This window comes from Sinohyriopsis cumingii, chromosome 2, assembly GCF_028554795.1.
Source record: "Sinohyriopsis cumingii isolate HCF-2022 chromosome 2, ASM2855479v2, whole genome shotgun sequence".
Classification (NCBI taxonomy): Eukaryota; Metazoa; Mollusca; class Bivalvia; order Unionida; family Unionidae; genus Sinohyriopsis; species Sinohyriopsis cumingii.
Window position 1 is genome coordinate 133,571,277 of NC_142962.1, and position 11,828 is coordinate 133,583,104.

General features: G+C 36.6%; 1 protein-coding gene across 1 annotated transcript in view; it reads left to right on the forward strand.

Annotated features, from left to right (window-relative positions):
• LOC149805872 (uncharacterized) overlaps window positions 1-11,828 on the forward strand; it is a 31,682-nt gene that overhangs the window by 17,245 nt on the left and 2,609 nt on the right. Inside the window, exons 2-7 of the mRNA XM_089950607.1 lie at window positions 2,968-3,460; window positions 4,020-4,155; window positions 4,531-4,803; window positions 5,137-5,318; window positions 7,171-7,192; window positions 11,002-11,054. Of these exons, the coding sequence (XP_089806733.1) occupies window positions 2,987-3,460; window positions 4,020-4,155; window positions 4,531-4,803; window positions 5,137-5,318; window positions 7,171-7,192; window positions 11,002-11,054 (1,140 nt within the window). The 5' untranslated portion in view covers window positions 2,968-2,986. The remainder of the gene's footprint in view (window positions 1-2,967; window positions 3,461-4,019; window positions 4,156-4,530; window positions 4,804-5,136; window positions 5,319-7,170; window positions 7,193-11,001; window positions 11,055-11,828) is intronic.

Genomic DNA, 11,828 nt, shown 5'->3' on the forward strand with positions numbered 1-11,828 from the left:
GGAATAATGATTTCTACTAAGGCTACTTGCCAATGATATTCTTCATCCAATTGTACACCCAATTGACGTAATTTGACTGTGAAACACCATGACATGAGATATTATTGCTAAACACATGAAAATAACTGTCCTTAGGTAATGTTAAATACAATTGGTTATTCGTATATATGGTTCGATGTTTCTAGCCTTCGAGGAGTCACAAAATAAAAACTAATTTCCATATGTTCCAGAGGACCGCTGTTATTGTGATAGTGGTGTTGTCCTAACTGGTGATGGTGGCAATGTTACCATTGTTCTTGCTACTGTCGGTGTATTTTAACACCTAGGTTGAAGATAAACAATAAAACTTCTAATTAAAATAGTTCGGAGTTATTTTCTCCTTGTTGCAAACTCAAAGGTTCCGACGGCTGCTCCGATGATACAACACACCACAAAGGTGTGGCAGCAAAGGAAGATTTGATATTTAGGGACACGTCTTCCACATCACACCCAGTTCTTGAAGAGAGTAACGCTGAGAAGGAGAACTAGCTGGTGTGTTTATAACGGTATGTTGGTAACATCTATTTCTTTTCAGTCGATGAATTGTGAATCTGCAATCCATTATCAGCACTAGGTGGTAACCGTTTCAAACGAACTTTTACTTTTTGAAGTCGATGTTTTTCCACTTTACTTGTTCTTCGAGCGAGAATGATTTAGATATGGTACTCGTTTTCTTATTCATTAATCAATGATTATAAAGCAGGCAAGTGCTCGTTTTCTTATTCATTAACCAATAATTGAAACGTAGGCAAGTACTTGTTGTCGTATTCATTAATCAATGATTGTAACTCAGGCAAGTACTCGTTTTCTTATTCATTAATCAATGATAGTAACGCAGGCAAGTAAAAGGTTCCTTTTAACAATTCTCTGTTCATATTCTGATATGTATGGACAGGAGGATCATGTCCATGCACGTGTCCAGTGACATGAAGCAATTATGTCATTCAGTTGGGTAAATGACCTTTGGCAAAAGTCTGTTTTTGTTTTTTTCCAATTGCGAACTCTAAGGATTAACACTTCGTTTCCAGGTGTCACTTCTTGTACACATCAAATGCTACGATGATACGATTGATTGTAAGCTTTGGCTAGATGTGGTAACATTTCGATGTATTTGAGAGTACGTTGATGTGTAAATATTTCCACATACATTCCCTCAAAGTTCTCTGAACACGATCAGCGACATTAGCTTGTTTCGGTATATTCAGTGGTGACACAATAAATGTCTCTTTTTAGTTCTTTTGACACGCTTGAGTAAGAAATGCTGTGTCATCGTAGAGGATGTCGGCCATTTTGTTGTAAAACCAACTTTGAATCTCCTACTAAAGAGCCACTAGGTTTCAAATTGATCTGAGTTTTGGTTTGAATATCAATTGCCGGATCTGCCACTTGTGAAAAGTTACTTTATGGGGCTTTTTTTTAGGAATAACAACGTTTTGTCTGATGTGGTATGTGAATTATACTTGGTGTAACTGGCGTGCTATTAAAGTAAACCATCGTGACACTTCTTTAAGACTAGCTTTTCAAATGCAAACAAACTTGTGAATTTTCTTTCACGACTGACGCCACACAGTGCACGAAAAAATTTGGCAGCAGGATGAGTCTGAACGGAAATCATGTTGAATATTACTAAAATGAAAATAAAACGTGAATGCGATTGTTATAGCTTTTAGACATGAGTAAACGGCAATTCTGGTGTGTAAATGAAAGCACTTCCTTCTTGGTGGCAATCGTGAAACAAATTTGTACGAAATGGCAAATTTATCATAAGTGTTAGGATTTAAATCGATAGATAAATATGCATGTGTTGTTTGAATAGCATCGTCATACGCATAATTGAGCCATGGTGTACCAATCTGTTTGGCACTTGAGATTTGTTTCTTTGACGTTTAAACAACACTACATAATAGACACTGGGATTGGTGGTTTTCGCTTTATATTGTTGGAAAAAAAAATTGAGCAATGTAATTAATATTTGCCCTTTGATGATGTCCTTTTGGCGTAAACCAACGTTTAATTTCTTCTTTGTCTTCTCCTAGCATGTCATCAAGATGGCAAGATGTGTTTGACTAAAGTCAGACCCTATACCATCCTCTACGCAAGAAATGCCTTCTACAGACAAATTGGATTCTCTTTGACTTTCTTTTAGTAAAGTGCAGGACGACTGCCACCATTTGCAACACCACATAATAGGATGTGGATGATGTTCAAACAGTTTTGATTTGTGTTCGATGAAAAACGTTCGACAAGTTCAATTTTGCTTGAAAGTCTTGATCTAGCAACCAGAGATTTATTACTATTTCGCAAAAAATGGAAGGTATATTACAGTTTGTAAAATGTTCGGATTCGCGTACATATAATGGCTTATATGATCCATATCCGTTGCATGTTCATAAGTCAGACTTGTTCGAGTTCCGATGGGTTTCATTAATTTATACTTTGTCAGCACTTTAAGTATGCTTTCAAAGAGATCGTAATTCACAATCTTCAGTGGTTTCAATAATATCACTGGTCGAACGTGAACACGTGTAATTTTGATCGTCTGACCAAGCAGTTTTGATTGGGTGATGAAAATACCATTGATACGTCCTTCTTGTTTCTTTTTACATAAGGTAAAGTTGAATTAAAAATCATTCCCATTTCCTTTTATTTGTTAAAAATGAGTATAAAATGACAAACATGCAGTATTGCTCAGAGAATGATATTTCATAAGTGCTGTGTTACTTTTGGTTTGTTGAACGAGACTAAGAAAGAGTTAAAATCACAAAGTAAAAGTTAAGCTTTTATCAAACGGATTCGAATCCAGAACACAAGTTTCTTTTATTTGTATTTGATATACGAATACGTTAATGTTCCATAATGTATTTATGCGTTTAAGTTTTATATAGCAAGGATACTAAATATCAGTGTTATTGTAGACTTGTATTACAGATTTTCTATCGTATCGACGATGTCAGGAGACATTCTTCACAGAATATTCTATCAGTTTGATGGAGAGGCTTGTGCCTACATGATCAAAGACTTCTTTTCCGGAAGGAAATATAACGTGCAGTTCGATCTTCACGAACTGCAAAATGCAAATATCACAAACGTTTCCAACGTAGGTGTCTCTATATTACTTCTTACAACTCAATCTTTTCATTTTATCTTGTCTCAAAAACATCTGGACCTCAATCCAATATTCCCCAATCCTGAATTGTCGATAGTTCTCTTCTTTCGCGTGGAGAAGACCAATACTGAAGTTAGAATGCTCTTAACATCCCGGATAAGGAATTTTCAGAAATGGACAATCCTGGAGTATCTGGCTGGCAGCTCCTTGAATACTCTCGACAAAGACGTTATGAAGCTCGTAGAAAAGTCAGAAGGATGCCCACCAGCTCCTTCCCTGCAAGAAGTTCGGGTCTGGACAAGCGAGGGAGTGAGAGTATGATGTATTATATATTTGCTAGTTGTAGTAAATTTAACCATTAACAGCCAAATGCACTGGAAAATAAACAACGCAGAATATTGCAAGATTTTTAGTTTATAATTAAGATCTCTTTTAAATAGCTTTATGAGTGACAATTCCAATCAATGCATCTTTCACACGAATTAAGAGATTCCTCCGTTTCGTGTGCCTTTCTATGATAGTGCAATTTTTATTATATTCATTTTGAAACCATTTTGATATTCCTAAACGCTACCATTTACTAATTTTAGAATATAAAGCAAATGTTATGTATACCAAGAACAATTTAAAACTATTAGTAACCACTACAATTTATTTTGCCTCTTACTGCTTCAGTATTTAGAAAATGGAGTTTTCTTGTCCATTGAATCGTTCAGTTCCTTTTCAGATAACATGCGAAATTATCCACCATTAATTTTTTAATGTGTTATTAATCTTTTTCTTTTATGGTAATTTAGACTTAAGGTAAAATTTTATAATAAAAGAAATTATACATTTCTGTCAAACAAAAAAGTGAAAAGTGATTTTCTTCCAGTCACACGAAGATATGTTCCTAATGTTTACCAAACCGATTGCTCCTGATTCAGAAGTCAAGGTCATTCAGGAGTGGGACGGTTTGAAACGAACGGCAGAACGCTTGAACTCTATGACATACAGTTTCAATGTTGGAGGTACATTAAAATAGGAATAGTGTTCATACTCTCAGTAAAATTGAGCATCACGGTAAATATATTACTTTGAAGAGTTGGCAAAATGTTCTAATCTCGTAGACCCTTCAGGTGCTTTTACATTTTCATTAATAGAGAAATAATCTCGTAAACTTTGTGCAGTAAAGATATTCAGTTACGTTAAAGATTTTACATCTTAAAACTCAACAGATTATGTTTATAAAGAGGAAGTAATCCTTACTTTTAAATTGGTCATTATTATCCAACCACAATATAATTAAAATAAATATATTCAACTCCAGAAAACGAATTCATTTTATTAATAACAATTTCAATAAAAAGACACCTATTGTATTTGTACATGGTCAACGTTTCTAGATGTAGAACCTGGTGTAAGAAAGATTGAAGTGTTCGTCAACAATACTAGCTTTGGAGGAATCGTGCTGCACGTTCCGTGCGTGGAAGCGACGATGGAGGAGATCTCTAAACTTCTACACAATGTCATCAGCCCCGTCGAGCTTCTCTGTCAGTGTCTTTATATTGTGCCTGCCACTCGAGAGGATCTGGACCGAAAGTTACTGAATTTGTTGACTAATAACACCAGATCAGCCAGTCATATCTTTCAAGATCTTGACTGGGACAGATTTGGAGGTAATATGTCATTCTGATAAGATTGTGAGTAAATTGCCACTAAACAGTTATTAAACTTTGCTGAGATGAAATGCTGTGAAATATATCCACCAGGGAGAAGAATAAATATTTATCCACTTAAAATATCAAGAGCATTCGTAGTAAAGAAATAGAGTATAAGGAAAGATACGCCATAAAAAGATACGATTAAATTCAAAAGGCCAACCAAGCTCGTGGTTATTATCATTATATATTACTACATACTATTTACATGTCAAGGAACTCGTATTTGACACCGTTCCTACTTCTTCTTCCACCGTTATTATTACTATTATTATTATTATTATTATTTAGAATCCATATCAAATTATGAGCTTCCAACACTTCTGCATTTTGGTGCCAAGTATGGGCTAAAACTCTTCTGCATGGAACTTCTAAGTCTCCCTGGCGGTAAACACGCCCAAAAGATGAAAAACAAAGATGGAATGCTTCCCTACCAGATAGCACAGAAGGAAGGATTTGACCACGTGGCCTTGGTATGATCATTACAGTCTCAGCGCTGCTTGTTAATATTGTTATACTGACAAAATAGAGGAAAATTTTCGTTATATATTCCTCACATAATGTAAATAAATTGTTTGGTTTATTTTCAAGGTAGCTTTGACTACCTGTGTACTTTAAAGCTCTCATGTGTTTTACATGTTGCCTTTATGGAAACCAAAGACACTGTCATTAAACCAGTATCTTATAGGCGATGATAAAGTGGAAAATTACTTGACATTACTCAGTTAAACTCCTCTAAAGAGTAGATTCATGAAAAACACATTCTCAGATAGCTGCTGATAACCTGCGCACTGCGTGAATGTTTGATGTAAACATACTGTTTTGCATAAATCAGAGTGCTTATTGTCTTTTCAGTTCCTTTTGTTGTTTTCTTTTCTAACATGATGTTGAGTGTGTTATGTCATTGTATAAAGCTGTGCAATGGAGAGAAACTATTTGTTATACCACAAGATTGAAAACAGTATATTTAATATTACATAATTTAAAGATGGTTAAACTTTTAAGTTCAAATTAAATTTTTTAATGTAAGAAGTGCAAGAGTACATCCATCGGACCATCCAACTGACAATCCAACTATCAGACTGAATATCCAACTGACCATCCAACTGACCATCCAACTGAATATCCATCTGACCATCCAATTGAATATCCAACTGACTATCCAACTGACCATCGAACTGACTATCCAATTGACCATCCATCTGATCATCCAACTGAATATTCACCTGACCATCCGTCTGACCATTCAACTGACTATCCATCTTATTATCCATCTGACCATCTAACTGACTATCCATTTGGCTATCAATCTGACCATCCAACTGACCATCCAACTGACTATCCATCTGACCATCCATCTGACTATCTATTTGACCATCCAACTGACTAGCCATCTGACCATCCATCTGACCATTCAAGTGGCTATCCAACTGACTATCCAACTGAATATCCACCTGACCATCCATCTGACCATTCAACTGACTATTCATCTGACTATCCATCTGACCATCCAACTGACCATACAACTGACTATGCAACTGACCATCCGACTGAATATCCAACTGACCATCCAAATGACTATCCAACTGACTACCCAACTGACCATCCAACTGACTATCCATCTAATTATCCGTCTGACTATCCAACTGACCATCCAACTGACTAGCCATCTGACCATCCATCTGACTATCCAACTGAAAATACACATGACCATCCATCTGACCATTCAACTGACTACCCAACTGACTATCCAACTGAATATACACCTGACCATCCATCTGACCATCCAACTGAATATCCACCTGACCATCCATCTGACCATTCAACTGACTACCCAAGTGACCATCCAACTGAATATCCACCATCCATCTGACCATTCAACTGCCTATCCAACTGACTAACCATCTGATCATCCATCTAACCGTCCAACTGACTATCCAAACGACCATTTAACTGACTATCCAACTGACTATCGTCTGACGATCAAACTAACAATCCATCTGACCATCCAACTGACTATCCATCGGACCATCCAACTGAGTGTCCATCTGACCAACCAACGGACTATACAACTAACTATCCAAAAGCTTGATCAGATGTAGCATCTTTCCGTATGGAAAGTAAGATTAATGATAAAACTTCATTCATCTTTCAGCTCAAATTTCCATCATAAGAGAGTAAATGTATTTAATTGGAACCAAACAATTTCTAAAACTCACTCAAAGTGATTTTGAGAATAACCATGACCAATGTTATCTGTGATGACTTTTAACGTCATAAAAATGAGGATTATTATGTTGTTCTAGTTTTGTTTTTATTTTTTAGGAGCTTCAAACTGGCAAGAAGGGTAAGTTCATATATTGCTTAATTTCGTTTAATCATGGTTCGAAACCGTTAGCGATAAATGTCTATACTAATAACAATACTCTGCTAATAATATTAATAGGTTACTGCCTTTGTATATGGGAAAATATGAACGAGGTTTCTCGGATGGATGTTGCTTAATCCAGGTCCAGCGGAAATGAGTAGCATCGACAAAATAGAAGAAGAAAAAAATCCAAATCCATTCATTCCAGACCAGATAGAAAACCTGTTGCAATGAGCATTCATTCACAATACGACTTCTAAATTTCTATTTTAAGTAGACCAAAAGCGACGACTGTTTCGAAAGCGACTAAGTTCAAAGTTCGGTGTGCGGAGTTATGTGCGCTAAAAGTGGTTGTTGTGTACTGAAGAATCTGCACTTGTGTATTTATTTTGGAATACGGCATAAATTCAGTTGCTTTGTTTCACGCAGTATATTTTTTTGTACATCTAAGCCTTAGGTAAAATAAGAAAATGATTATATAATAAAACGTTTACTGTATTTGTATGGGAAAACATGAACTCGTTTTGTCGGACGGATACCTCACTCCACAAGGTCGGGCAGTATCCATCCAAAAATACTCGTTCATATTTTCCCATACAAATGCTGTGACCTATACTTTCTCCTAAATAACTTTCAAATTATCAGAATGGTATTTTTTAATTCTGCGCCTCTCAGATTTATTGTGGACATTGCGAATATCACGTTCATTCATTTGCTTGTTCAAAAGATTCATTTGCGACTCAGTAAACTCGTCCACATTGTTTCCTTTATCATCTCTACTTTCAAATAGACGAAACAGCTGTTTTGGTTCATTCACAAACAAATCTAATAAATTTAACCCTAAAGTCTACTCCATGAGTACATGAATTGTTTACCAACCAGTTCCCAATACACTATTCTATTTTTAGACACTCATGTCGTGCATATCAAGGTATCGTACAATACTGCACGATTCTGATAATGCAAACTTAACGGAGAAAAAAAGGAGTATGTAATAACTGAACATATTTCATATTTGAAGGTACATTATCGACAAACGCAACAACAAATAATAATAATAATAATAATAATAATAATAATAATAATCATAATAATAAATTTTGACAGCAGACACTGATGAGTTTTCCCGATGTTTTTGTGTTTATTTTATTACTTGTCAGAAAGACAGCCACAGTCTGATACAAAAGTGAATGATAAGTGATCCTAAAAATGTTATAATGCAAGGCTTACTATTGTTTATAAGATGTGTCCCTCGCCATGTTTCGGTATTTTCGGCTTGGTACCTAGATCGCAAGATATCTTATGTTTTCTGATCTACACGTCTGGGAACCTGCTAAAGCCAACCGAACGAATCAATTACTCTGGCCTGCCAATAATTATCGCTATGGCGGGTCACATGAGAAAGCCTTTATCGATCACAGCCATCTCACCTCTGTCCGCGTTGGTTCGAATCTCGGGCTCAGCCAATATAGGTATGTGAGAAAGCTGCCAGTAGCTTCCTGTGATGTCGGAGGTTCTTACCAGGATTTCGCAGGTTCTTCCTCCACAAGGAATATTGGCCGCCATATATAGTATATCTTGCACTGCGTAATGGAATTAAACCCCAAAACAACAGTAGCAACAACACAATATTTAACTCAGTATTAACTGAGCACAACAAGAAAATTAAGATATGAGATTAAGATATGAGATATAAAGTATTTCTTGCTCTGCGCCTTTACCATTAAAACAAAACAATCCTTTCTGCATAATTCATTACAGAGAATTAGTACCTAATATTTGGTATGGTTTGTGTTTTCTGGACCCACACAGATGGAAACTTACTAATTCAAAGGAGAAATCGCAATTATCCGCTCTGCCGAAAGTATCTTACACAGGCTGAACATATGCAGAAAAATAATCGCCCCACCCTCGCCTTTAATCACAAAATGTTCCTTAACTAACTTCACCGTTGAACCGCCTACCTCAGTTACCTGGATGTCAAAAGGAACTTTGCACGAGAACTCAACGCCAGCACGAAGGCAGTCATGCAACAGAGCATGGACATTTTTTCCACAGCGTGCACCAACTTCGGACTCACCATCTCTACCAGCAAGACCAAGGTTCTCAATCAGCCAGCTCCTGGAGAAGATTACATGGAACCATCCATTACTGTCAATGGCCAAAAGCTCAAAAATGTAGACAGGTTCCCATACCTTGGCAGCACCCTCTCACAAGTAGTCCACATAGACGATGGGGTCAACACCAGGATTTTCAAAGCCAGCGTGGCATTTGGCAGACTCCGCTCAAATGTATGGGATAGGAGAGGCATCAAGCTTGCCACCAAACTCAAAGTCTACTCAGCGGTTATTATCCCCATCTTCCTCTATGCTTGCGAGATACGGACTGTGTATAGCCGCCATGTTAAAAAAGGGAACCACTTCCACATGAGTTTCCTGAGGAAACTACTGAAAATCAGATGGCAGGACAAGGTACCGAACACAGAGGTTCTCACTAAGGCCGGCATGACAAGCATCCACGCCATGCTGTGCTAGGCACAACTCCGATGGGCTGGTCATGTTGTCCGCATACCTGTAGAACGCCTACCTAAGAAGGTCTTCTACGGAGAGCTACACCAAGGCAAGAGATCTCACGCGGGAGAGTGTTGCTGCTAATCGATCTGCTTGGCGCAGTCAGGTCAATGCTGGTGCGGAAGCCTTTGAGCAGAAAAGACTGGTGAACGCAGCTGAGAAACGTGATCTGCGCAAATCCAGGAACAGCAGTACCGCAACTCCCGGTCAGCAACCTATACATCCATGTCCCCACTTCAACAGACTTTTCCGGGCCCGGATCGGACTGATCAGTCATCTCCGGACCCACCCCCAGTGAATCGATGACATTAAATGGTCCTCATCGACACCGATGGACGAACATCATCATCATCAAGGGTGATAAATATATACTCACCTTGAGCATTATCAAGCTGTACGTGTTTCTGTGTTTTATGAACTGTTTTAATACAGGAGTAAACTCGTCTGTAAGGTCTTCATTCAATACAAATATCTTTGCTATTTAAAATGTTACGACACAATTTTTAAAATAAATAGACCATTTAAAACACTCCGCACTGTTGCAGAGCCCATACATGTTGTTCTTCAATCGTCTTCTCTTGTTGTGGAAGCAAATGGTGCGAGACGTAAAATATATATTTTTTTTAAAGAACTACTGGTCTAATGATGTCGTCTAGACAAGCAAATGTGTATAAGATATCTACGCCATGATTGTCTTTCTGTCTTTTTGCTTTTTGTCATCAGGCTATTTTAGGGTTTTATATTCAAAGAATTGGAAAGCTTAGAAAAATAAAGGGTTTGGTCCGTAAAACGTTTTATAAATTCCCAATGAATCATCTATCGACTTTCTTTATAATAACCTTTTGACCCTGTTTTCCTTGTAATATTTGTTTTCTCTTTTAATACCATATGTGTGTCTGTTTGCCTATACCCAGTATGTCGTTAAAGAATGTACTGATGTGACCTTTTTATTATCCCTTTTCAAGGTCTTAAAATATACAAAGGTGTGCATACTATGCATGAAGGAAATTTTCTTTTCCTGCATAAATAATAATATAATTCATCGTGTGGTACAAGAAACGTAACAGCGGTTTTGTACCACAAGATGAAATATATCCGGTATTTAAGCAAAATATGGAAATATCATCTGTCTATATTTAAGCGTGATGTATAACAGCAGAAAATTATACAGCCTAGGGTTATATTCAACAGAATTTCATATGTCGATTTTTCTTCCAGCGAGCTGTACCAGTTCTCTTAGAAGTAGTTCTGATAGCGGACTAGGCGGTGAGGTAGGTACTACATACAAATAACATGAAGTACGTGCAGTTTGAACGCAGTTAAGGCTGATTGGTGCCAAATATATAAAATAGATTGATCCAATTAAAACCTACAACATATAAACTCCATTATATTAATACATTTTCTGGCTATATCTTCCAAATTTGTCATTGATTTTGATACAGATTTAACATCGTCCCTCTCAAATTACTGTGTTAGGATAGTGTGCATGAAGCATACATACATACATTATGTTTGTACTAGGATAGTGTGTACATGGTAAATGTACAGAAAATATAGTGGTTTTTTTTTGTTATTGTTATTTCATTTCTATTAACATAGAAATTCAAAGCCTACGGACACTCCTGAGAAACTGAAATATTTCTACACTCATTGTAGGGCACCATGAATAGAATATTTCCATAATTAATTAAACTACATTTTAATTTTGACATGGTAATTTTAACCATTTGCACATGTAAGATCAAATATTCGATGTTTTCAAACCTTATTTTCTTATTGCAATAACTGATTTTGAAAGTCCTTATTTTTTTTTTCTTCTCATTGGACCTTCAAACTTTTTAATAGGAGTCTGATCTGGTGGGTGTAACATGCATTTGTAGCATATTTTCTTTCTCAAGCATCACGTGACATTCAAATTAAACAACCAACAACTGTTTTCACAAACCTAATATGAATTCAAAATATGTAAGATATAGCAATGGGTTGACAAAAAGCTTGCTCACTACTTGTTTTCTCTCTAAAATTGTGTTGATACAAGCCAT